The sequence below is a fragment of the Brienomyrus brachyistius genome, chromosome 9 (genome assembly GCF_023856365.1).
Source record: "Brienomyrus brachyistius isolate T26 chromosome 9, BBRACH_0.4, whole genome shotgun sequence".
NCBI lineage: Eukaryota > Metazoa > Chordata > Actinopteri > Osteoglossiformes > Mormyridae > Brienomyrus > Brienomyrus brachyistius.
The window spans coordinates 23,115,614-23,143,122 of record NC_064541.1 but is presented as its reverse complement, the minus strand read 5'-3'; the positions used below and the strand labels follow the sequence as shown (position 1 = coordinate 23,143,122).

Sequence of the window (27,509 nt, the reverse complement as noted above, 5' to 3'; positions counted from 1 at the left end):
TACCGAGAAATTTACATTGCTCAGCATGCATATTTTGTTGTAGACATCCTGAACCATGAAACCATTCATCCACAGAGCTATCACTTGAGGGCCATATTATACTAAAAACCTTGGTGCAGATCTACCGCACAGAACTAATGTACATCAAGAACATTATGTAAAATCCATTCAGACTATTATGTTCCCTATCCGAATCTGACTGCTGTGTCCTGGTTCTTCAGTGGAACAAACATATTCTTTCAAAACAATATCATAATAAAAGACCCTTGATAGAACACCTTCTTCAGTATATTATTAAAAGGCAGGACCATTATATAAAATTGCAAACTTCTAAAAAAATACTGTTGCTAGTTAACTTAATCATTGGTTATGTGTATTAATTTGTCTCTCTGTAGTTTATTTACAAATATATTTCTTACACCCATTTTAACATTTACAGGTTAATTCACTAAATTTAGTATATTAAGTGGCAGAAGGTATGACTACACTTAACAGTTAAAACCATACTTTGAATGTCAAATTAACTTTGTACCTAGTACTTTTACTGCATATAGCTATATACGGTGGTTTGATATTGTATTTTGCACTGCATTGTACACTATCCGCATCATTACACTGTGTCACATACATTTATCAGATGGTCTTTGTGTGTAAAGTATTACAAGAGAATATGTGATATTATCAGAAAAGGAGAAAAAAAAACTGCTGTACCTATCATGCTAAGTGTCAGGTTTCACTACACTTAGCAACCAATAAAATGCAGTGCTGGAGTTCATGACCGTCAGCTCTACACGTTCTCTGTGTACTCAAATTCAGGAAGTTCCTAGCAGTACCTACCAAGGAAAGACTAAAGCTTCTAAAATTCTCACCAGAGCAGGTTTATCTTGTAAGGTAAGGAAAAGTTTCTCTTCAGTTTTAAAATATGTGCAGTGTTTTGATTGTACATGTTGGTATTGTGTGGAGTGGAATATGTGCAAATTAAGTAAACGTTCTGATCTATAGTTTCATAAATATAGTTAAACTTAACTCCCTCTAATATGCAAAATTCTGTGCTTGGTGTGGACTCTTAACACTGCAATTATCAAGGTGAGTACATGAGCTTAAATTAATAGCTTGTAGTTCATGAACATTGTGCTTTGGGCTTGGTTTTGTGTGGACCAAATTTAACATCCAGGAAACTTAGAAGAAAATGTGATTATTCTTTAAGTTTTTTAAAACGCGTAAAATACATAAGATTACAAAGGCAACCAAAATACTGTTATTTTTCAATTGTGATATAGTAACATATTGGCTTATTTATTAGTGTGTTACATAACAAGATAATATGTTTAAATTAAATATGTAAAAAAAAAATCTAAATTTAAAGACATCAGTGTAAAAACTGGTGCTGCTTCTCGTGAATAAACAATATTCAACTGTTGGGTGGTTTTTGACAAAACCCGCATGTCATGATGAACATCCAATCAATTTCAGATTTTTGTTCGTATGAACAGAAAAGTGTAGAAAATCCTGTTTTGCAAAGATATGTTGTAACCAGTGGAGTTTAAGCTTCCGTAGTTCACTTCACAAGATAAGGGCAGCCTTTTTGAGGGCAGTAAAAATTAAGGTGTTATTTTCATCCCTTTGCAAATTCTACAATTTATTATTGTATATTTGTTACAAGCTGTAGGTGAATGATAATACACAGAATATTTAAAATGTACTAGTATTTTGAAATTCATTTTTAAAAATTCCGCCTGACGTACAAAAGTTTTGTGTTGTTTATTATTAGTTTACCAGCGATTCATCAGGCCATTTTACACTACACTGCTTATTTTGCAAACTGGATAGCTTTCCCTCATTATCATTATACTGCAGCTATCAATGTCCTGTTACGATAGGCAAAAGATATTTTGCTGTTTTTACAAAAACAGCAAAAGATTTGCTTAAAGCAGCTATCCATCAGATTTTAAAGAAAGTGAGGTGGATAGAACTCTATCTGAAGTAAAATCTGAGTTAAGGAAAATTTTGGTTGAAAAAGTTAAGGATTGATTTGACCATGCATCTCAGTTCATGAAACAAGTTTTAATAATTGAATGTAACTCCACCCTATAACAGCAAAAGACTGCACAAATAACAGCAAACTAAACAACCAAGACTTGTTAAGACTTGAGTGATTATAAAATGAGTGGTAGATGAGCAATGGGTAGTTTTCAAAGCAAGCAGAGGATTTAGATATAGATGCCTCAGAGATGAGGTTTTCTTCCCTTTATTCTTACGATTATTTTTTAATGTTATGACAACTAACTTATGTAGTCACACAGGAGACATCTCACAGTTCTCATGGTAACGCAAACTTTACACAACCTCGAAATGTTTGGAGCGACACTTTGCCTGTAGATTGATTATACTTTTGAATGAATGCCACTGAAGACAACGTTGAATAAATTCAATACAATCCAAAGTATATAGGCAAGAAATTGTCTCTGCCATATAAAAACAGTGCAAAAAAAGACAATAATTCCCATTTGGCTTCTGGTTTTGGATTATTTTTTATTGGCAGTTTTATTATCGTCAACTTTAATAACATCAGGTAATCTTACAGTAAACTGTAGAGTATTGTATGTAGCATGAAATGAGTATTGTAGCTCCATGTGTTTTGTGAGAAATCAAGCATGCTTTCATTATACTGTAAGCTTGCATTGCTGTGCAGTCACATCATACAGTATGTCCAGTCATATATATTGGTTTGTTCCTCTAAATTTATCACAATGTCAACAGCACATTTACACCATGACCATATATTGGATAATTATGAAAGCTGAATGAATTGGATTGATTTCAGGTTTCAATTTTACAAAAATTCCTTATTTATAAAAGGGGAACAAATACTATAAATAGTGTTTCACGATTCCAGTCCAGAAGGGCCACAACACAACACAGTCTGCAGATTTCCCTGCTCAGACACACCTACTAAACTTGGTAATTAGTTGGTAATTAGTTGAGTAAGATGTGCTTGAATATGGAAATCTGCAAACTGTGTTGTGTTGTGGCCTTTCTGGACTGGAATTGGGGAACCCTGCTATAAATAATGGGGAAATTATATCTGGCACTTGTGAGAGCCAAAAGAATGTTCATCGAACAGCTGCAAGAATAATACTTATTAATATAATATTGGTAGATTGTACGATTTTTTTAAAAAAAATTCTTTAGCTGGTAGCCAGTAACCATTAAGGCTGCAATTAAGAGTATTGGAAAAATGGATAAATATTTTTTTATTGTGCAATTTTCTGAAATTACCAAAAGCAGATGATGACTGATTTGCTGTTTTTTCCTTTCAAAACAAAATCAAAACTATACTCCTGAAAGCAGGAGTGTGAAATTCATGGCTTGCAGGCCACATCCAACTCGATAATATCTTAAGTCTATCAGATCTGGCCTATCTGTGTACGTGCCTCATTCCCAGACTGCACAGCGATAGGTGGCACGTTGGCACGTCAATTAAGCCTTTCAAGCTAGCTCCCCCTCCTGCCTCTTGGGGCGCTTTTCCACTGCACCAGGTACCGTACCTTTGGTATTTAAAGAAAGTACCAAAAGTACAGTACTTAAACATGTTGGCTTTCCACTGGCGTAAAAACTGGGGGCACCGAATAATATAACAATACGAGCCGGAGTATTTTGTACTGAATTCAAAAAAGATCTATAATATATTATAGGGCTGAGTGATGCATAATATTAATACCGACATTGTTATGCACATGCAATTCTTACATTGCTAGTCAGCTAGATTAAAATCAGGCTTTTTCTTCCCTTCCTACTGTACAGACATTATAGGGCAGGGAACATAAGAACATAAGAAACAAGAGGAGACCATTCGGCTCATCAAGCTTGTTTGGGGAGAATTCAACTCATTGCTCTGAGTTAATCCAGTTTAAAATGTTCTGCCAAAACATTTTTTCTTTGTCATATGAAAAAGAGTAAGCAAGTTTTCTAATTTTAATGATTATCCCTTTTCAGGATTATATAGTATATGTTTAAAAATCAGTTTAAAGTTTGCCTCCACTGCTTTTGCATCAGTACTGCATGCATTGTCCGAGATAAGCATAATCATTTTAATCTTTGCTGATAAAATAACTTCTAGAAATTTATGTTGAACACCTTTTTTGATTTATAAATACACCAATATTTATTACAACAAAATGTGGTGGAAAAGCTCCAGGAAAAGATGTCTTGGGAGAAGTTAAATTCATATTGCTGTATGAGTATTTTGGCATAATACATCTGACTAAATATGGTCAATTTAAGACTATTTTTCAATAAATACTGTCCTGGTTTGGTCCTCAAATTCAGCTCAGTTTTTTTCATTTTGAAGCCCTCTGTGACTGAGCTTGACACACCTGCATAATCTGGTATTGAAATTTTTTCATTTATATTTCTATTGTTCCATGCTCAACATAAGTGGTTGGTAGATGAATGGGTTTGTATTCTGTAAAATTGTAAAATCTATTTCTTTAAATTGTTCATAGTACGTTAGATGGTGTAGATAGTCATAATTCAAGTGAACATCAGTACAAGTCGAATTAGTTGAAATTTTATGTCATTTATGTTTGTACCAAGTGAAATGAAATGACATGTAAGATAATTGCGAGGGCAGTGCCTTTACATCTATGTGAAGATGCAAATATTAAAGTTTTTATGGTGAGTGAACCAATAACAACAACAACCCAAGGGTTGGTCTAGCTCCCTAAGGTGCCTTTGGTAGGAAAATCGGCTGATTATACCTGTTGAGATTTCATGTTCACTTCTTGATTGGCTACATCTGTTACATTGATGTACTGTTATTTTAGTACTCATTACTGTATAGTACGTTATTGCAACGTGATCCCTGTACAATGAAAACCTCACTGTCTAATACTGAGGAAATGGTTGGACTCACCAAGCAAATTGTTTCTCAAGATGCAAGGTTATGAAGACGTAATCACTGCTTCAGACAAATGTTCTACGTAGAAAAACGCGCAAAAAACAATGGCAACAAAACATTTCCTGTTCCACCCATGAAGTACATGTACCTTGTAAATAAGTCATCTGACAGTTCCTGTCACTTACCTTGACCCTTTACTTATATTGTAATTTACCATATGTAGAAAGCAAAACAAGGTTTGTTAATTTCACTTGTCAGACATGCGCTGCCTTATATTTTATCTGCATTTTATTATTTCAGTGTTCGGGGTGGGGAGAGTACAAATATTACTTTAAATAGATTGCATTATTATTTATATTATAATCTCTGAACATAGTTTACAGCACATTAATGCTTGAAAAATGACAATTTGTAACTCCATACCTGTTCAAACCCATATTCAGTAATGTTCATCCATTCACAGGAAGGCATGGTACATCCTGGACAAAAACAGGATGTGATGTAAGGTGTCCCCATATATTCGCTACAGATGGCTTTAATCACCTGTGTTGCATCTCAGGTAAAATCCATGCATGGTAGGGGCTGGATTTGTACTTTACCGACACAATAATTTCATTAACTGTTCTGCTAATGTGTACCTGCAGAAAAATATCTTGTACATTTAACACATTGACTACTTACACTGCCTGGCGTGTGTATGTTTGTGTATAGTGTCAAGAAGAATATCAAAAACAAACAGCTCATTAGACCTTACATTTTACCACAAGGCAACATATTTATCATTAACTCTTACTGCTCAGAAAGGGATGTAATTCCCCCTCCCCCCCCCCCCCCCCCCCCAAGTCCAGTTTTTCCTAAGGGATCAGTCAGTCATGGGTGACAACCCCATATTAAAACGGCCACCTTTAAAACGTTTCCTCTTATCTGTAAGGTTTCAAACAGTTCCTGCTTCACATTGGTGAATCTTGAAAAACTGTTATGGACCGTATCTTTTAGCCCTGCCCTGCATTTTGATTAGAAGTCCTAATTGGTAGCAGTAATTAACGGTTTCAATTTTGTGTTTTCCTGTACAAACCACTTTGTTCAACGCCTACCAAGACCTGGAGTGAGTTTTCCCGAAGACTTGTTAACGTTACGTCACTCTTAAGTTGTGTATCTTTTAACACATAACTTACGAACGACGTAGCGTCAAGTAGGCTTCAGGAAACTCATCCCTGTTTGATTATTAATTTAATTAGAAAAAAAATGTACGTGCTGTTTGGTGCTAATGCCTACAACAATAATGTGAAAAACTTATGATATTTAAAAAACTAAGTAAATTTGCTCTCCTTAAGTTGTATATATGAAATAACATATATAAGCAAGGATTTATTTATTTTTACCTTACATTTTATGTATGGGAAAAGAAAATAGCTACCATTCTGTTGAATTTTTTTGTTTATAATAAATGCTTTTTTAGTGTACAATATATTTTGCATGTGATTGGAAGTATTTTTGTTTCCATATGTAGGAAAAGTTAAACGGTGCACTGTAAATAAGAGTCCTTCCTTAGTCAGCGTTTTAAAGCTGCCCCGGAAAGTCCCTCTTTTATTTAAAACGACGTTTCTCTGCCACTTTGCACGTTTCCTGTATTTCATTACACTTGACGAGCGGTGGAGGTGAGAGCTTGCTGAGCGCTGCTTAGGCGAGGGAAAATCATGGTAAAGTTGAAATATAACTTAACCCGCGTGAGGAAATGAGGGAAAACTTTTTGTTTTTTTTCTCTTTCTGAATACAATACGTGTAGTTTGTTTGTGTGTGTAGGTTTATATCAATGGATGTCCACGGTCCACGGATGTACATGGATTAATTAATTTTCGTAATGTATTCAGGACATACAGAAAATTCTGGTAGCTCTATATATAGTGAACTTGGAGAGTATAACAATTGGTAACATCAGGCTGTTTTTCTAAGGAAGTTTAGTTTGTATTCCGGCGAGTTATTTGAGATTACGAATAGCGTGACCGTTACATACTAACGAGCGACATTGTGGTTGTAGCGTGGAAAGTTTCTTAGAAACCGAAGTGTATCTGTGAACAAAATAAGTCGAAGATTTTTTTTTTGGTGCAGCCATGATCAAAATAGAATATACGGTGCTCACAGAAACTCGAAGGCTTGCTTAATAATGTAAAAATGTTGTAGATGTATTGGTTTCATGACAAAAGTCCATTGACAAGCATGTCACAGACATTTTTTTTATTATGAATCATCATTTTGTGACAAACTCATTCAGTTTTCTTCTTGTCATTTTGCTATTGCAGTTGTAGTCATTGGCTAATTTGTTACTAGTTAAAAAGCACCCAATGAGACTGCTTGTCAATGAACTTTTTAACTCAAAACAGCACTTTTAGAACTATAATTTGGGTTTCAATTTCTTGCTGTCTAATGTCTAATGCGTGGATTTTTGTATATCATATGAAATACGTTGTATTTTAACATGTGGTTTTGTACAGCTGGTACCTGGGGTCTCTGTTGTAAAAGACAAATAATTTTGTGAACAAATTAATAATTTATAAGGTTATAAATTTTGTTAATACATCAGTAAATTGGCAATATTTGCAATGAATTAAGCATCCAAAGGCTTTCTGTGAGCACTGTGTAATTTTCGCTTGTTGTGAATTACACGAGACTGCACATTTGTTGACATCCCTGAAAATGTTAGGAGGAAACTTACACAATTCTGTGGGCAAAGGGAGATGGTTTTACTCCAAAATGATATTTATTATTTCTCTTGTGCTTGTGCCATTGCTATGCATCTTCCAACTGTTTGTCCTGCTCATGGTGCCCAGGGGGTCTAGAACCTGGAGCCCCAGAAGCTGAGGTAGACCCAGAGGTTGGAATAGACTTAGTGGCTCTGCTTGACCCAGATGCTGAGATAGATCCAACCAGAGATAGCCTCAGAAGCTGGGGTAGACCCAGACACTAGGATACACCCAGAGGCTAGGATATACTTACAGGCTGGGGTAGACCAAGAGGCTGGCGTAGACTAAGAGGTTGGGATAGACTTAGAGGTAGAGCTGGGATAGGATGTCCGTCCATCAAACTGCACACTCACATGCAGTCAGTGTTTATTGAAAACTTCTGCAAGAAGATTTTTTGGAGATGAGATGAGGCTATTAGGTTGTGTGAGATTAGTGGGTGAAACATATAATCAGGGTATCTATAGTTTCTTTGCTTTGTAAACTATGTTTCTAACACAGGTTTCATCTTTGCTACCCCTTATTTATTCTGGGTGTGAATAATAACTCTCTCTGTCACTCTTCCGTCATTGACTAATTCTTAACTTTAGAGTCGGAATTTAGAACAAACGCATGAATAATGGGAGTAAGTTGTAGATTATGTATAAAGTTATTTTGTTCCATATAGGTGGCCTGCTTTTGCTTGTGACACAGTGCTGCCTCAGCATTTAGCAGGGGGTTGGATAGCGTGCGATGCTCCTGTGCTGCTAGCAGCTATGAAACATGAAAAAAAAAACAAGCTGGCCTTATTGCCTTATTAGTCGGTACTTCCTTTGTGTTCGGTCGTGACATTTTATACCTTTGATTTTTGTGAGACAGTGAATCTCCTGCATAGATGTTTTTAGAAATACAAAGAGAAATTTCCAAGCAGATGTTAAAAAAAATATGAAAAGTTTAAGCTAAAGTGTGATTTTAACCTTCAAATCTGGAAAATGTTTGTTAGATTAGCTTGTATTTTTAGCTCAAATAAACTTTAAACGGCTGCACTGATATGTATTTTTCTTGGTGACACTGGTCTTAAGTTGTATTATTTGGGTAGTTGATGGACTTTGAAAAGCTTTGTTGCCATGGAAACACCAAGTGGACTCATGCCAGACAGCACCAGGTGGACTCATGCCAGGCATCCACACCATGGGGGCCAAAGCTGGAAACACTCCAGCTTCCTCTTCAGTAAAGTGCATAATCTGTTTCTGACTGCTGTTGTTGTCAATGACTATATGCAGTTCATTATTTAAAGTATTAATTGGAGGAAGCCTAAGACAATAGACTCTGATAATCATCTTGGTGGTCTGGTTCTTAGAGGGGGCACCTAGACTCCTTGATCTTCTGCTAGAGCAATACTGTGAATGTGAGCGGTTGTGTGGTAATGGTATGGTGAAGGTCCCTCCTCATGGCAGTAAAAATACTATCTTCATTTAAAATATCAAAACAAAAATGCAATTTCTAGCCTGTATTTGTTATCAATAGGAAACCTGAAATTTGTTTTAACAAACTACAAGCTGTGTTAATGAGTCTTGATTGTGCACAAATGGAATTTAAAACATTTAGGGCTCTATTTTCCTCTTGCACAAAGTGCGATACAAAGTTCTTTTGCTAGTTTTTTACCAGCGAATGGCTCATTTTCACGCCATGCGCACACAGATTTTGCACCCGTTTTTCACTCGTAGGAGTGGTGTTTTTTAAATGAGGTGTGGTCAGGCACATTGTTGGCGCATTGCTATTTTAATGTAGTGCAATGTCACTGCGCTTTAGTTTAAACCAACAAAAACTAAGTCAAAAGTTAGTGCTGCATTGTTAAACAGTATTTAAATGTGTGGGTGCATGACACTCGTTATTGATACAGATACGGACTCATGCACTAATGGTATTTAATTTGATTTGATTTCATTTATATACGTTTTTTTATAGAGTACGTCTGGTCCTTTCACACAATCATACTGTTTAATGAAACATCAAAAGAAAAACAACATATATTAAGTAAAGAATAAACCGCATCATTAAAAAACCTTTCTAGTCCATTATTAGAACTAACATACTGTAACTGAAAAGACATTTAGATTGCTGAAAATGCATTTCAGATATTTAGATTATTCAGGTGGAACATTACAACTCTCAGACGGTTGCAACATTCTTTGTGGTCATGTTGTATATTGCGCAACATTGCCATGCATGATAGATGTGTGTTGGACATAAATGAGGACACATTAGAGGACTTTAGAAGGCGTGATGCTGAACTGCATGTGCTGATGCCAACAAAGGAATGCATGCCAGCAGCAGTGCAGGCAGGGAGGGATCAGCTGGCAGAAGAGCTGCATTGTCTGTAGCCTGGTAAGGAATCTAAATTGTAAGAGTTGGAAAGTAACGGCCCTATTTCCTTTTAGTTGGACATTTATTTGAACAAAGAGTGCATTTTTATTTATATTTTGTGAACTGCAGACCCAGGATTGAAATAATAAACACACATGCATAATTAAGTGCCGGCTTCCAGCCGCTGCTCTCGTTCAGCAGCGAGCTTCCATTTTCCCCATCTTCTGACATCGTTATACCACTTTCAGTACTGCAGGGATGGTCTGGTGATGCGAGAAAAAGAGGGACACGTTAATTGTTACCTCATTCCATGCCCATTCCACCTTGAAAGGCTTCGGTGGAACAGTGGTGATCCCGTAGATGACATGCTCGCGCCTTTTCAGCTCACGCACAAGCACATCCATTTCCTCGGCAGGAAAACTGTTCTTGTTTGCCGGGCAAACTCACCATTGTAATAGCATCCCACAATAGATCTTGTGCTGCTACCGTCTATACAGTAGGTGAAGTGATGCGCCATTCGGATTGATTCTTTGCATGCTATGCCTAAAACATGCCTCTGAATAATTGAAAGAGTTAGTCTGGTTTTCCACTGTCAAAATAATTATATGGATTTGGACACACCCATAACTGTTAGTTCCACTTTGCATGTTACGCTTTATGTAATATATCGTCCAGATACAGCCCTTAGTGTTCATGTCTAACATTACAGAGGGGAATGAATGGGTGAATAGGTGAAGTAGGGTAGTGAGTTGGACTGAAGTGAACCATGATAAAAAAAACATGTTGTAGGATGAGATTTGTGCTGAGCTGTGTGGGAATGAGGTGACCTTCCAGCTGTGATAGGGATCTGATCTGTGACTGGTGTGCCACTGACCATTTTGGTCACTTGAGCGTAACTAACATAAAACTGAACCAAAACAGTTGTGCTGACATGTTATGTTTTAATCGACAGTGTTGCTTCGGTAATGGTTTCGGAAGGGAAATGGGTTGTGTTGTAGTGGTAAATTCCTAATAATGAGAGCAGAAACTGAAGTTAGTCATTCATTGTGTTTTATAAACTGGTATTCATGCTTGAATGCTTATTGTACAAGCCAGCACCGGTACAATCTACTGAAAATATCACCATTTCATTACACAAATGTGAATGAATACTTCTGACAAGTTATCTTTCTCTCACAGATTTTAAAGATGCTGAAACTGCTGGTCCTGTGTTTGATTATCAAAGCAACTGGTAAGAACCAATCCTAATCCTAAACATAACCATAATCCTAAATCTTAATTAAAATTAGCTGTATACCTAACCGTAGCCTGCAGCCTGTCAAATAAAACATTGGACTTTAAGATAAACATTAGATAACATGTACACATGGAATAAGTCTATATTTTTTAATTAGTTGTTAGTTTATACAGGTGTACATTTTTATAGGGCAGTGCACTTTAAGTATTTTGCATGTGTTCAGTATATGGACTTTATAAAACTTGTGTTACGAATTTGTGTTTTTAACCAATGCATGAGTCCTGCATCAAATGAGAAATCTTTGGCTGTTCATAAATTTTCTAGTAGCAGACTAAATAAAGCACAGGCTTTATTTTCATATGTCTGACGTAAGAATTTTGCATGTTCTTGGCAGTTTCAGCTGTTGAAATGGATGAGACAGAAGGATCAGCTGATATTGGAAGTGAGACCCCACATATTTACACAGCAGTGTAACTATTGTAAATAGTCAACTATGAATTTTATTCAACCATTTTAATTGTGGTTGACAAATGGGTTGTGTATATATTTGCATCTTATTTAGAAATTAATAATAATTTGAACTATATTAAAAGGACAGTGGATATACAAAAACATTTTCATTTTCCTTTAATTAAAGTAGCACTTTTGACAGCATGATTAAATTGTTAAAATGATAAATCTGATAAATTACACTGAAGTGACTCCTTTTTGTGTTTTCTCTGGCTTTTTCTACAGGTGACGATGAAGACTGTAGGTTTATACCATTTCGAAACAGAATTTAAGACCCAACAAGTTATGGTTGTAAAGATGACTTATATGTGCCTATTACTGCTAAGATTATCACATGCGCCACACATTCCTTCATACGAGTCTTCCCCCACTCAACCATCATTTAATTTGTCTCATAATTTGTACGACAGATACCTGTTTTGATTAATGACCCGCTTATAAAATCAATTAACTGATACAATAATGGTGTATAACCAGGAATTGGGGGCAACCTTAATGTGTGTAACAATGCCATTTATTATAGATGCAATCAGAACAAGCAAACATCAGCTATAAGGTTAATTTTTGGACATTAATCAATCCCACCCCAAACCTCCAGCATTCCGCAGCCTGGTAAAAAACTGACTAATGGTCACCCCTGATCTAGATCGTATATATGTTCAGGTGGCTTTTCAAAAGTATATCACCATTTGGGTCAATGTTATATGCAGTTGTCTGACCTATTCCATCAATCTTGCTTTGCATGCAAGTTGTAGATCATGTGAAAAGAACAAGTGTTAATCATAACTTGGAAAACGCTGGGAATTCCGATAAGTCAAGAGGAGACATTAACGGTAAATAATTAAACAACTAAATCTTGTACATCCTGCATCTTGTGTATATTGTATTTTTCAGGGTCTTACATAGTTTTCCGCATTGCAATAATTGTTTTAGTCACATGAAAACCAAGTAGACATTATGGTAAACAAATACAATATCATGTATTAAGACACATCCCATTCAACACTCAAACTAGTTGCTGAAAAATTACATTATTTAAATGTAATGGGTTAAAAATTCTTTGCAGTAAACAAATCTAAGAGCCTAGTGTAATTGTTAATTTCATGTAAAGTAAATGCTTTAGTCCCAAATGTGTCCATTTACATGTAAATCTATCCCATGTAAATTTGCTTCTAAACAGTCTCTTTGTATTTCACTTTCAAGTTTAAAACCTGTTTGTCTGAATGGTATTTTTCTCTGCAACATTTAGACGGGGTCACCACCATCATCATCATTGCAGCCGCGAGCACGACTGTGCTGATATTAGTCGTGATAGGAGGTAAGGGACATGTCACCTAAACTTGTTTTTGTCACATGATCTCTAGGGAGATGACACTAGGCAGTTTGATATGTATTGATTGTGTAGGGCCTTAGGCGATCAGGACTTACCTACAGTCCGATGAAATGACTTCATATCTGAACCCATCTAACTGCAGACTGTTTGCATGGACTGGCATGTCTGCTTGGGATATTCAATATCATTGTGTTTCCGATTAAGCCAGTGACGCCGCTATGAAAATAATTGACCATTACACTAGATAAAAGTCTTTTAATGTGACCACCTGTACTGTACAAGCAGTCCTTGATTTAAATAGTGATCTTTAGGAGGTATATAAAGTAGCTGCCTCACATGAATGCTTGTGATAAATGTATTTGAAAATCAGTTTTTGGAGCTACGTTTTGGGGCTCTGTTAGTATATCTAAAAATTATGTTCCGTTGATGAATTAGCCATGTAATCAGTGTAATTGCATGCTTTGCCTTTCCATCCTGTGTTTCAGCCATTTTTCTGGTCAAACACCACATGCACAATCTGCATCAAGGGTAAGGATACATATTTTGTTTTATTTGATTGTTAGATAATACCATAATTTGTATTGTTGCTTGCAACACTGTGAAAACCATTATTAGTTTTTAATAATGAGAAACATAAATTCTAAAATTGTATTAATTAGATGCCAATGCAAACTGAATGAGAAAACATCTGAATAATTAAAAATAAACTGATAATATTAAATGACAGATAAGAGACTTTGATATTGTATGTGGCAATATTGTAACTGTCCTCATATTATTACTGACCTGATGTTTCATTCTGCTTTCACCTTGGTGTCTGTGAAAAGGTGACAGTCACCCACAGAATAGAATCCTTTGTCAAAGCCTAATACTGTATCTGTTTAGTCAATGGACTTAATTATTTGGAAATGACTGTATGGAAAAGTGACAAACAAGTCTGATGGGTCACAGTCCCTGCTGCAGTTGGCAGCCTGGCCTCTGCTACGAAAATGTCATCATCGAAATCAGACAGTTGTGCCAAAGGCAAGCGGAATGAGACACATCCCCCTATCAGAGCTGGTTTATACTTGCACCTGAGTCACACACCACTTTGAGTCATCTGATGCCCCCACCTGCCAAAAGAAAAGAAAGGAGGGGGCGTCCTATGCATAACCCTTCGATACAAGACCTGACATGTGTCCAGAAAAGGGTGCATTCGGTGAAAATTTGGCTCTCTGAAATGAGAAAGCAGAAAAACAGCCTGCCTATCCCAGTATTGCTACACTCTGTCTGACATGAAGAGTCAGACAAAAGAACCGCCTCAACCAGTTTAACGGTGATACATTGTGTTTTTCTTACATGAAAATAACCAGCTTGTACAACAGGCCCCAGGGGATCTGTGCAGGTGGCTGAGTTGCGTTATATGAGGGTTATAGTTAATGCTGCGGCTGGCTTTCTGCAGAGTAATCACTTCCCGTCCCTATGTGCGCAGTGTGTGTGCTGCTCAGCCCTACCAGGTTATCAAATTGTCTGTGTACAGCAGAGTCGGTAACTTCTCACCTAGCAACTCGCATTAGCAGTCTGCATACTGAGTCCCCGCTGTGTCTTAATCAACCAAATACTTTAGTAACAGTGATGGTGCCTCCCGGAGTAAGATCTGAAGAGGGTGGTGGCCATAGTGATGAGTGACAGTGTGACTTAAAGGAGGCTTAATCACACAGCAACCCCCAAGTCTTTCAAGTCAACACTTTGGCTTTTTAGGAGATGCTGTAAAAACATTGCAATCACGCCCTGCAAATGTATGCCCTGTGTAAGTCTTTTAGACTTCTGTATGCGGCATTGAACATGGCATCAAATGGTTCGATCACAACAAAAGTAATTTGCAAAGAGTAATCACCACTTTAATCATTCAGTGTAATGGTAATTTACTTGGTTGTTCATTTACTTTGTGCATCATTCTGTATATGAAAAATTTCATATGCAGTCGTCAGTTTTTTTGTTTCTAGCATTATTGGATATTATTTAAGCTGGCTTTGAATTATATGAGTAGCAGTACGGAGTAATGTTAAAAATTAATATAAATATCTCCATGGAAGGCACTTTTGTCTTTGAACTGAAGTTGACATGTGTAGCTAATACATACACAATTTTTCCCTGCAGGATGTATGCTGTTCCAGCAGAACAGGCTCAGAAAGGGACAATCTAATCACCAAGATCTCTTCCCCATTCAACACCTGCCATGGAGCCCTTGCATGGGGCGCTGAGGGCAAAGCAGCCAGCATGGGAAGCCTAATATAACCCTCTTTGCACTCTTAGTTCTTCTTTGGCTTTTGACTCTGTCTCCTCTGTAAGTCGCATTTGTTCACATGCTGAATAATTCATACACTTGTTAGGTCAATCAATACTGCACACTCTTTGATCCACCTTTTTCCCATCTTGCCATTTTCCTCTAATCCCCCCCATGCTTAAAGTGCGATGCCACACTGTGCCTTGGGAAAGATCAGGGCTAATTTTTGCACTCCAGTCACTGTGGGACCTGAATAGGACAGAGTTGGATGAGATCTAACCAAGTCCGTTATTGTATTAAAAATCCTGTAATGCAGACACCTTCTCAGTAATGTACAGTAACTTACGGGTGGTTTTTAGCTAGTTTAACCACCACATACTATACTCATAGTACATCAAATAATAAATGGCATGTTACAGAAAGCACTGAACGTGATGCATTTAAAATATTTAGCAGACACTTTTATCCAAAGTGACATGCATTTTTGAGAAAGGAGGGTCAGACAGTCCCTGGAATAACTGGGGGCTAAGGGCCTCGCTTGAGGACAGCAATAAAATCACACAATTTGAACTAGCACCCTTCCAATCATAAACACACTGGCTCGCTAAGCCACACACCACCCCAATATCACAAGTATATGTTTTTTAACACAGAAAGGATTTCCTGCCCATGTTCTTGTTCCGTCATTATTCTGAAGCAGGAGGAATGCATCTGTCTATTTTTACCCTTATGATCTTAACCATCCTACACATTATCACTACCGGAATCTGCTTCCTGATGTACCACAATACCAAATAGCCAAAAGCTGTCCAGAACAAACAGTGATTTAAACAGTCCCTTGTCCCCCAGCATATTTTATTTCCTATTTGCCATGCATTTACCCTGACCTTGCACTGTAACATTTTTGTAAATAGCTTTGAAAAGTAGTCGTGGCAATATAAGGTTTCAGATGACAGGGTGGAGAGAGAATCAAATCAAGTGGGACAAATTGACTGGGAAACACTCCACAATAAACATCTTTCATTTATACCTTTCACTGTTTGAGTGGATCTGTTCACTTCCTCTTTTATAGAAAACCATCTTACCCACAGGCTTTGGAACATGAGGAATTGGATACAATAACTTTTTTAGTAGCTCCAGAATGCTTAGAAAATATCCTGGTGTGAGAAATTGGCAGAATCTTTTTTGCCATTGTATGAAAAGCGAGATTACGTAAAACAGCATGAGTCAAATGAATTGGTTGTCTACAAAGGGAAGCTAATTTAAAAAATTGTTTGGTAAAGTGAAAGGCATACATTATTATTTTGCTTGACCTTACAGCTATGATATCATTCAGTAGTTATTAGCATGGCTGAACACCTTCAAGGAAATGGAAATTGTTTTTTTTCCTGCTCAAGTTTGTTTTTTTCTGATTGCACTTTACTTACAATGCAAACAGTTTGCAGTCTGTTTGTATACTGAAATCCATTTTAGCCTGTTAACCTACCATAATCTGGAAGAATTTCAAATTTGAACATTTCATTAATGTTTGTTTCTTTCGCTATATCCTTTATATGAGTTGAAAAGTAATTTGTGTCTTGTTTAAGACATACCGCAAGCAATGTATTGTGCAATGAGCCAATGAAATTAGGAAATGATTATGGACAAAGCAATCATCACTGAAAAAATATATAAGCCTTGTAAATCTGCTATTTTTGCACCAAAGATAATTATTTGGAACCTAATGTGCTTACCAGCAAAGTACATAATTCATAACTTTGTAGCCAGATCTTTTTATGGTGTTTTTCTTGTGAATGTCAGAAGTTGTCCAGCACTTTCTGTTCCTTGCAGTGCTGGTCTTTGCGTTGGAATGGATTAGCAGGGCTGTGCTTGAATAGAACAGAAATGTGTTTAAACAAGTAATGTTGCTGAAGTCCATGAAATACTTTGTCCTTCACTCCTAAAGTATCTGAATGGCCTTTTTTTCCTGTATAAAATCTTCCGCCAGTCAATGTTTAGTGGGCTATACAATGTCCTCTTATTAGTTGTGGCACAACAAATTCAAATGGTCGTTAACCCCCCCACCTTGCAGTTTTTCGTCATCTTGAAATAACTGGACTGTCCATTCCTTCTCTGTATTATTATGTTATATTTTTATATTTGCTTAGTTTAATCAGGAGATATTTATGCATAAATACAAATATATAACGGGTGTTTTTGTTGTCAAAATGCAATATGATACTTGTAGCATGTTGAATGTAAGTCAAATCCATGTGATATTTTTGTTTGTTATTGAGAATTTCACATTTACAATAAATCATATTTTTTCTGTTTTGCAGTTATGGGTAAGTGGTACAATGGGCCTGTTTGTCTGGTTATTTTTTTTTTATTATTGAAATGTCTTATAAAGATTATGTATTATTGTATGATTCCATAATCAACTCTGTAACTGATTACCACAACTGGTTGATTAATGCAGTAAAAGGAGATGAGCAATGTCTAAAGGAGACAAAGTGTAATGCTCCTATATTTACTGTTGGTTTTATTGCCTGCCCAACCCACTTTGTCAATGTTTCTCAGACTAATCTGTGTACCTAACAGTTGCGTACTTAAAGGATCACACCTTGGAACAAGGAAAAAAAAAAAAACAGACATCATGTTTCAGTTGGAAATGTGGATAAGAAATTTGATACTGGCTTATATATGTAGATAGTAAAAGGGGTTTGATAGTCAACATAAGCACAAAATTGCATAGACCATTTACCAGAAGGTTTAAGCATGACATTTTACATTGAAATTTTATTAACAGTTGGTATGTGATTAATTATCCGTTGTATATATTCAAACACGTACGTGGACCAAATAATAATAAATGGTTTCTGCTGTACTTCCTGCCAGTCTTCAGTCTGTTCTTTAGGCAATGTCCTGCTTAGGTAACTTTTTGCTGAAGCATGGTGTTTGACAAAAAAAGTAATATGCATATATCTGAGCAATCCCTCAAACTTTTCAGACAGGGTTTATCGTAACTACAATGATGTAAAGAAGAAAATCTAAAACTACTAACAAAGTACCATTCATAAAGCATTTTTGAATAATTTAGCTGTAGTTACTACATCCATACATCCATCTATATTCCAAACACTTATCTTGGTCAAGGTCAAGGGGACCCTGGAGCCTATCCCAGGCAGCACAAGGCTAGGGTATGCCCTGGATGGGATGCCAATATGTCACAGGACACACACATACTGTACACCATCGTAGAGTGTTTCTCAATACTGAGAATGCAAAGATCCTACTTGTGTTCTTGGTCCTTTGCTAACTTGCCTCTCAAGAACAAACTTGGAACGTGATTAGCTACTGGAAGATGGATGGATGGATGGATTAAATTTATAAAATTTTAAGTTTTTGGCAATTGGTATTCATGCTTTTATACACATTACTGTATGCATTTTACAAGACTATGAGTTAATCACAATCATAACTTAATAACAACATCAATGAATGTTCATCTTATTTATACTCTGTTCACCTCGTAAAACCTGAAAGAGAAGCACAGATGTCAATGTCAACTTTTACAAAAAGCACTTTTAAAAACAACACTTGTATAGCATAGGAACCAATAAACACATTTGAATTAAAAGGCAAAAAAGAGTTATAAGATTAAACAATGAAGCATCAATAAAATAAAAACAACGAAAAGCAATCATCTAAAAAATATACAGTAAGTGAATTAAACCAAGAAATACAATAATATTGGTGAAGAGGTAAGGTGTTACATAGTTTAGGTGTTGCCACAGAAAAAGCACAATCACCCCTTTTTTCAGTCTCAATATCAGGACATTTAATAACGTCTGATCAGAAGACCTACTGTGAGTGACCTTGCTGGGACGTAAGTATGTAAGATATCACAGATATAATGTGATAATACAGGACTGGCAGACAACCTTCAAGCACTTTCAAAAGAACAGTAAAATCTTAAGATCGATTCTAAAACGGAATGGAAGCCAAAGAAGAGAGGCCAGGACAGGAAAAAATTGATCATGATTATGTGTCCGAGTTAAAAGGCACATAGCGACTGGTAAGTAGTTCAATTCCTGCCTTTTTCCATCGAGTCATACTTAAGCAAGGATTTAAGGCATCGTAAGGTATGTTTCCAGGAAAGACAGGTAGAGCCTCGCCATGTAACTGCAAGCCTCACATACTGAACCACACGTAAAGCGCACTGGGACACACTGATCTTGACATGAGCATATCATACAGTAGTAATACTCACTTTCCTGAAGTTACATGGCACCTAGACTTCCGGCACACTCTACCAACTGTGTTACAAGGAAGAAACCAGAGTCAAGATCTGTCTTTGAATCAATGGCATCTTTTCAAAGTTATATCCTGATAAGCTGATTTTAGTCTAGATCTCTTTTTGTCATATCAAGGCCTGAGAATGATCCATATTACATTTTGATGACAGTAGTGACTGTAGTAATCTGTAAATAATGAGCACAATAAAATTTGTCACATAAGGCAATACAACAATTCCAAATTCAATACTGGTTATTCTTATGTCCCAGCTCTAGAACATGTCAACATCTGACTTAGCATTTAGGGTTATTTATGAAGCAGATGTTTACTTATTCATCTAAAGTGAAAGCAGACTACTTTGCAAGCATACAACATATTGCAGATGGATTCTGCATATATGCTGACATCTGCTGTCATATAATATAATTGCAATTGTAGAAACGGCAAAAAGATATATATATATATATATATATATATATATATATATATATATATACACACACACACACACACACACATATATAGAGAGAGAGCAAGAGAGAGAGAGAATTTAAATGTATTTAAATAAATGTACTTAAGTACATACATTTAATGTACAAATGTAAATTTAAATACTTTTTCCAAACCCACGCACTGATCTGAGTAATTATTATGAAAACAATGAATGTAAAGAGCAAATAAATGTATGAAATGAATGAACTGCACGTTGCTCGCAGTGCTCTCCATTAAAGAGAATTGAACCAGAGAGGTGTATACCGTGCTCTTTTGAGTTATTGTTATATACTATGAGAACACACCTAAAAAACAGTTTTGTTCAATGTAAGTAATGCAAGTTTAAAGTTGTTGAATGGATTTATAACCTTTATGAAACCTAACTATTATTTGCCTTTTCCTGATCTGGTTAAAGTACTGGTTAAAGAATTTATGTCCAGATATTATAAATTTAAAATCAATCTCATGCTATGTTCCATATTAGTATCTCATTTCACTCACAGCATATGTCAGTGTAACAGTTTATGATTAGTATTCCAGATTAATACTTACACGTCACCACTGCGATTCCCATCAAGAAGAGCACCGCAGCCACAAATAACCCCACATGCCGAAGGGAACTGTAATCTGAGCAAGATATAAATTGAAACGTTTTTTATGTTTGTTAAAATACATAGGTTTAATCAAACAAGCAGCAGACTCATTAAAAATGAAACATTTTCAGATAGGAAAGCTCAAGGAATAAGTTACCATGAATAAAATATCAAATTACCGTAAACAAAAGCTGCATCACAATCGCCACCTGTGAAAAACAAGCTATACTTATATACATGTCTTAAAAAATTTGCAACAAATAACATAGAACAATACAGATGCTCCTCTACTTGCAAACTTTCAACTTACAAACTTTCAGACATACGATCGAAGAGGACTGTAAGTCCAAATTGTGTTCGCTGGGCTCCCATTTCTTGTTTGCAACATCAATTTTTTTTTTCTGTACGCCAATTCCGCCTAGTATGACTTCTGGCTGCTACTCCAGCCACGCAGCAGTGTAGCGTGCGTACTCCCAGAATTCTAGCTCTTTGTACTTGCGTATACCCTTAAAATGATGTCGAATAACAACTTACGAACATTTCAAGTTATGAATAGTCATTTGGAACATAACTTGTTCGTACGTAGAGGAGTTTCTGTAAGCAATTTTAACCTGCATCACACTTAAATGTTCATCAAAAATAAAACAATATGTAGTAGGAATTCTTCAATTTAGCCAAACAGACCAACTAACTAATTATTTAAAGAGTTGGTTTGATAATTTTATGAGAAGAAAATCCATATTTTTACCCATTTTTCCCATTGCACCATATGGTGGGCAGGCCCGTAGCCAGATATGAGCTCACTAAAGTCCAGAACTCGGTAATTTCTTAAGAGCTAAAAATAAAATTTGAAGCTAAATATTAAACTGAATAAAAAATTCAGCTAACTAATGTTAGTCCCAGATCTTGCTATTTTTGCAAACCCTGGCTATGGCCCAGATGGTTGGTTGAGGATTCAGGATCAGGAGCAGTTTGAGAGGTGGGGGGGGATAGTGCCCCTGTGACAACAGGCACCCCCCGCAGCCCCCCGCCCAAACACCTGTGCTATTGTGCTATTTGGGTCTGAAGAAAATGTATTATTTTTATTACTATTATTGTTATTTACATTTATATAGGAGGGCTAAAATTTTGTGCACTGGCAACAGGCGGAACACAAATGTAAGCACATTATCTAGACGGGCCCCTAACATGGGTCCACAGGGTGGTCCAGTTGGTAAAAAGCAAAGTTAACGACACAAAGGAAAATCAAACCTCTGGAAGGAAGACACTCTAAACAAGAAATCAGAGCGAGTTGCAAATCTGTAAAAACTGTAGTATGTGAGTGCAAAGCATTGCATAAATAGCATCGGTTTTCAATTGTCTTTTGCTTCTTAATGCTGGGAGGCCACAATCTGCCCCCTGAACCCACCCCCCCCCCCCCCCCCCCCCCCCGCCCACCTCTCATTTAGAACCGACAATGTTTGGGATTTAACTCCCAATAGTACTATACAAATGAAATAGACTGGTACAGTATAGAGTGGATCAGTATAAGCTACATCACCCTTAGCATACATGGATTCTTTAGGCCTTCCTGCAATGTCCCCTTAAAATAAACGTAGCATTTGATCTCCTTATTCATATGATATAATGAAAACCAAAATACGATATATTACCATTTCATTTATGTTATACAAACTTTAAAATTTTAGAAATTGCCATAAATAGACCACAAAGGAATTGCAGCAGTACTTTATGCTTTCTATTTATATATTTTACTGAGCTGTAGTATATACCACTTGGTCCTGTACACGATGGGTTGGTGCCTCCTTCTGGGTGCTTCCCTGCCTTGTGCCCGATGCTTCCATGATAAGTTCTGGACCCCAGTGACCCTGCATAGGACAAGAGGGTATGGAAAATGAAGGGATGGACTTGGTACTGTCCAGGATTTAATCAAAAATGTATTTAGCTATTAATCAAGTATAGGCCCATGAACCCATGGTTACCCGTGTAATCAACAAGAAGTGCTGAATTAAAAATAAGCATGTGCTGCCTCACCATTATTTGCCATGCTTGCTGTCTCGTTCGTCGTTTTTGCTTAAATTTTCATGGAAAAAGAGAAAAACAACAGTTACATTAATTTATTTAGCAGATATTTTTTACCACAGCAATGGACAAGTAAGAGTGCAGGTTCAGCCAAACCCTGTAGCAATTAGAATTATGAGCCTTGCACAGAGGTCGAACAGTAAAATCATCCTGCAGACCACAGGACTGACAACCTTCCAATCACAAGCACCAGTCTGAGTCATGAACCAACTGTAGTGTGATTTTATGCAGTTGATCTAGCAATATGAAACACAGCTCTTTAAAATGTGTCTCTTCAAGAGATCTTCTACCTGGCACAGTTAGCCCTGGTGATGTTGGAATACTTTCAGTGTTCATTTCCTCAGAGGAAGTATTTAATTCTGTCCCAGATCCAGAATCCTTCTCATTATCTTTGGAAAAAAGATAAATACATGCAAAATGACATAAAACACTCCATAAACCTCCAGTAAAGTTCCAGACTTTGTGTATCTGATTACCCCAGCGCATCAAATGTCATTACCTGTAGATAATGCAGTGGTGATCCATGCAGGTTGGTCAGACATAGGTTGGTCAGAAGTAGAAGTTGAGTAACTAAATGGTTCCATAACACAAGCTGTGAAGAACAAACAAAGTATTGAATAATCTTGGGCAATATTTTTTGTTGAACAAAATTTTGTATTTTCATTGCCTCCTACGTATTCCATTATTACATAGTTTACAGTTTAATAAAGTTCTTTATTTGCATATTTTCACGTCCGGATCAATGCCCACCCAAATTTCTGCTCTGCCCACCGAACTTTATTCCGCGCCATCGGAATCTGCCGATCGCGTTTATTTCATTCGTCATCAGAATTTCCTGATTTCCCATTTGCTGATTGGACAGAATAAATAACGGAGACGCCCCAACTACGATATTCTGTGGAGCATTTGTTGTCGCCTGTGAAAGTGGGGAAAGATTATGACCTTATTCTTATTAAAGCTTATTCTCGTTAAAATTTGTTGCTGTAGTTTGTTGTAATGTGTTGGATAAGGATATTTGCTTGTGGTTTAGTTTATTAGATAGACAAGATAGGTAACGTTTCTGTTTGATAGTAAACGCGCTAGAACAGTACGGTGAACCTTCATATCTGCTGATTTGGTAAGTGCGGTCTGTAATCGGTGGTTTACTATAGCTCAAAATTAACTGGAAAATTCAAAAAATCATCTTTTAATACGCTTTAAATTCCGCATCACTCTACCTAGCCTTTCCACCCCGTCTAGGCTACATACTGTAACACAGTAGAACACTGAAACTCGAACGCCTTATACATCGACCAACTCGATCATCGAACGGGTCTGCCCATCGAATTTTTTCCGATTTGTACCTCGACCGAAATCGTGGAGCTCGGACCTTTCCTACTAAACCATGTATGGGGCGAGACGCGTTCAAGTCTATCAATTCAAACATGTATAAATAACGTTCTTTTCGTGTACATGTATTCATGGTGCCTTCGAACAAGTGGGCAGTTCAACCAATAATGTTACACCTTCCCTGCCCACTTCCCACCAACACAGTGGAGGAAGCTGAGTAGTTTCCACCTTTGTATGGAAGCTAGTTTATTTATGGTTAGATAGTTTTAGCCGTTAATGATTCAAATATGATATTGTTTATGGCAAATGCTTTATTCTTTTATGTTATTATAGCAGCTCATGAGTTTGAGTTCCAAATTTGCTTTTAATATGCCAGTAGATCAATAGATAGGCTTTAATGTCAAAGTTTGACTAGCAGACACTTCTATCTAAAGCACCTTATAAAAATCACAATAATAATAATTAATAACAATAGTAATTTCTTTCCTGATTAGAGAGATGACTGAAAGAATAATGTTGAGTTCCCAAATAGTTCAAACGTAACATATGAAAAGCTGCCCACCCAAAAATTTTTTATTGCCCTCCCCCAACCTGAGCAGTCTAGATCCATCCATCCATCATCATAACCACTTAATCCCAACTGGGGTTATTATTATTATTGAATTAGATATGTTTTGGATTTTCCCCATTGGCTTATTTGCTGCCTGATTTAATCATATCCAACATAGGACGCAATATAAAGCTCCTAAACGTCAAATTATTCCCAATAATTATAAATTTTCCGGTTCCACTGCAACAAAGCCTAAATTTTAATTAGGATTAAGATGCACTTTATTGATCCCAGAAGGAAAGAAGAATAATGAGCGTCCAAATTGTTTTACATTTCGAACATGCAATATGTTCATTATCTTTGAAAAAGACAAGCAAGTGTATAATGTAATGTGGTTTAATATATTTGACATAAGTACCTTTTCACAAACTTAAGTTTCCTAAGGAAAGGTCTATATTTTATATATAAATATACACACTCAAAGACATACACACAGCAATGGAAAAAGTTGAGACCCCTCTTTTTCGTGGCTCAGTTAGCTAAGCCTATGTACCTGTAGTCACTGGTTCAAGCCCAGCCTCAGCCTGTCTGCAGTTCTTGAGCAAGGCCCTTAACCCCCAGCTCCCTGGGCACCCCAACAGGTGACTGCCCTTCACAGACAACTTACTCTACAACGAGCAAGTTGAGGGAGGCATAAAGACAATTTCCCCGCAGGGATCAGCGAAGTATCAATTATTATTATTTTAAAAAACAAGTCTGCATTTTAAAATCCTGGTTTAATGATGGTTCTGCTGGCAGAAGGCAACTCTGGGCAGCAGGTTGCTTCCAGGGTCAAAACTTTGAAGACAGCAGTACACAAAAATAAGGTGAAGCAGGAGACACTGGGAATGACCAGAAACCAGCCAGGTAAAAGGTTGATGACCGTTAACTTATCCAGTAGTTTCTTATGACCTTCAAAAAGAATGGGAAACATTAAGTGCAGGTGTGAACTGCACTGCTAGGAGAGTTCATATCAGGCTCCTAGAAGCAGGACTGAAGTCCCATAAAGCAAAGAAGAGACCTTTCATTAATGAGAAATGGGAAAGAACCAGGATGCAGTTTTCAAAAAAATGAATATATTATTCACAGATACATACCTGTAAATTGAGAAATGAGTAAAACTAAATATTGTGGTGTGTTTTTTTTCCACAGCTGTATGTGTGTGTATATATATATATATATATATATATATATATATATATATATATATATATATATATATATACACACACATACACACACAAACAGACACACATGTGGTATATATTCGTTTGTACACACACAAACATATAAATATAATAGCCCTCTCCTTAATATTTAAATAAGCAGTTTGTAAATAGTTATATTATGAAATACGTTATGTTACACACTGCATTTCTTTTTCAAACATAATCAATATAATGCATGGTCAAACTGTAAAACAGGTTGGACACACATTGCTCCTCTTTTCAACTGAGATCAATAAAGTGCATCTTATAAAGTGCATTAATAGACTACATATATACAGTCTCAAAATACCTCCCAGAACAGATTATGGCTGGAAAATATGTCTTTAGTGAAAAGCTACAGGCTTTTCCATAGTTAAATGGAAAAAGGAAAGTGATTATGCATGACTCACCCGCAAACATCATCGACAGACACAAATAAAGTATCTGTATCTGAAAATGGGTTAACAGAGAAAAATGAGCAAACAAAATCGTACAGTCCAGGTTTAGGTAATAATAAAGAACTGTTCAATATATTAAAAAATATATATAAAACCTTCAGTTATATAATTTTACATCCTGGTCTATAGAATCCATAGGACCATGAAAAAGCACAATTGCCAATTTAATCCCTATAGATTGCTAAAACCACAAGCACTGTGAGCTTACACTAGTATCAACTCTTACAATAGATGACAAGGATGCAGGAACTTAATCAGTGATAACCATAAAATATTTTCCGGTCATATTTTAATTGTATGATACCACAACATAATACTGCAAAACCTAACAAGCCTACATTGCTTAACATGGATTTGTAATTCTTCATCACAAATTTGCACTTCGGTACATGATTCGCTCATTAATCGGTATGATTCCTTGATCTCTGAGCATGTGGCAAGTGCCATTTGCAATTCATGAGGCCTGCTAGGTCCTTCTACTCCTCCTGAATTATCCCACAGCTTCTTCTAACCCATGGACTCTACGGGCCTCTCATACATTGTACACTGTGGGTCAGTCCATATGAGAACCCTCTTACCTTGACCCTCATCCTGAATCTCATTCCCAGCCGTTGGTCTGCAGAAGTACTTGAGCTCCCAGCACTTCTGTCAGTCATGTGCATTGTGAGCTTGTGGTTTCCTTACTTCCTGCCTGCTTCAACAGTGCTTATTGGTGCATCCCCCACTACCTTCGACCTCGGTTTTTTTTCTCTCTTCCGCCTTTAACTAACTCTTCTCCCTAACACATAACCGGAATACAAGACACAACTTCAGTTTAAAATCAGGACTGCAAGTTTTATTACATATCACCTTGTCTAAATATGTGTCCCATATGCATACATGAAATCTTTAAGAATAACAAAACATTTTTTGTGATTTACGTTCAGCACAATAGTGGTTCCATTGTATTTCGCTCATATAAAAGAGCCATTGAATTCACATTGAGCAGAAAACAGAATGCAAGCCAGTTGTAAGCATATTAACCCATTGAAATAGTCTTGTTCAGGAGGCCGCGCAATGCTTGATATCCAAGGCAGGAGCTGTGTCATGCATCTCCGAGAAGCATCAAAATGGAAAGCACCTGTTTCAGACGAACGGAAGGACACTGTGG

At 36.6% G+C, this 27,509-nt stretch overlaps 2 protein-coding genes across 9 annotated transcripts; one reads left to right on the top strand and one right to left on the bottom strand.

Moving 5' to 3' along the window:
- The first annotated feature begins 749 nt into the window (after window positions 1-749).
- si:dkey-262k9.2 (uncharacterized) lies at window positions 750-18,196 on the top strand. Of its 7 annotated transcripts, none has more exons than XM_049024597.1 (8): window positions 750-891; window positions 11,164-11,215; window positions 11,616-11,663; window positions 11,957-11,971; window positions 12,487-12,564; window positions 12,981-13,049; window positions 13,550-13,592; window positions 15,204-18,196. In XM_049024597.1, the coding sequence occupies exons 1-8, from the start codon at window positions 775-777 to the stop codon at window positions 15,247-15,249; spliced, it is 468 nt and encodes a 155-aa protein (XP_048880554.1). In that variant the 5' UTR covers window positions 750-774; the 3' UTR covers window positions 15,250-18,196. The 7 variants fall into 7 exon arrangements, with proteins under 7 accessions (XP_048880554.1, XP_048880553.1, XP_048880558.1 ...); XM_049024596.1 differs by having other exon boundaries at window positions 751-891; window positions 12,481-12,564; XM_049024601.1 differs by lacking the exon at window positions 750-891 and adding an exon at window positions 931-1,086 and having other exon boundaries at window positions 12,481-12,564.
- On the bottom strand, window positions 18,094-27,509 carry fxyd5 (FXYD domain containing ion transport regulator 5). 2 transcript variants are annotated; one of them, XM_049024593.1, is made up of 11 exons: window positions 27,383-27,509; window positions 26,938-27,137; window positions 26,312-26,351; window positions 23,275-23,367; window positions 23,066-23,164; window positions 22,728-22,766; window positions 22,466-22,561; window positions 20,873-20,902; window positions 20,653-20,727; window positions 19,583-19,628; window positions 18,094-18,848 (listed from the first exon to the last, which is right to left on the bottom strand). In XM_049024593.1, exons 2-11 carry the CDS (start codon window positions 27,019-27,021, stop codon window positions 18,824-18,826), a joined length of 627 nt encoding a protein of 208 aa, XP_048880550.1. In that variant the 5' UTR covers window positions 27,022-27,137; window positions 27,383-27,509; the 3' UTR covers window positions 18,094-18,823. The 2 variants fall into 2 exon arrangements, with proteins under 2 accessions (XP_048880550.1, XP_048880551.1); XM_049024594.1 differs by lacking the exons at window positions 26,312-26,351; window positions 26,938-27,137; window positions 27,383-27,509 and adding an exon at window positions 23,526-24,087.

Coding starts and splice junctions, on each gene's coding strand:
- fxyd5 (XM_049024593.1), bottom strand. CDS start 27,021: ATGCACATGACTGACAGAAGTGCTGGGAGCTCAAGTACTTCTGCAGAC. Junction 26,352..26,937: donor GATTCAGGATGAGGGTCAAG/GTAAGAGGGTTC, acceptor ACCCATTTTCAG/ATACAGATACTTTATTTGTG. Junction 22,562..22,727: donor AGCAAGCATGGCAAATAATG/GTGAGGCAGCAC, acceptor TGTCCTATGCAG/GGTCACTGGGGTCCAGAACT.
- si:dkey-262k9.2 (XM_049024596.1), top strand. CDS start 775: ATGACCGTCAGCTCTACACGTTCTCTGTGTACTCAAATTCAGGAAGTT. Junction 11,216..11,615: donor TTTGATTATCAAAGCAACTG/GTAAGAACCAAT, acceptor TGTTCTTGGCAG/TTTCAGCTGTTGAAATGGAT. Junction 13,593..15,203: donor ATGCACAATCTGCATCAAGG/GTAAGGATACAT, acceptor TTTTCCCTGCAG/GATGTATGCTGTTCCAGCAG.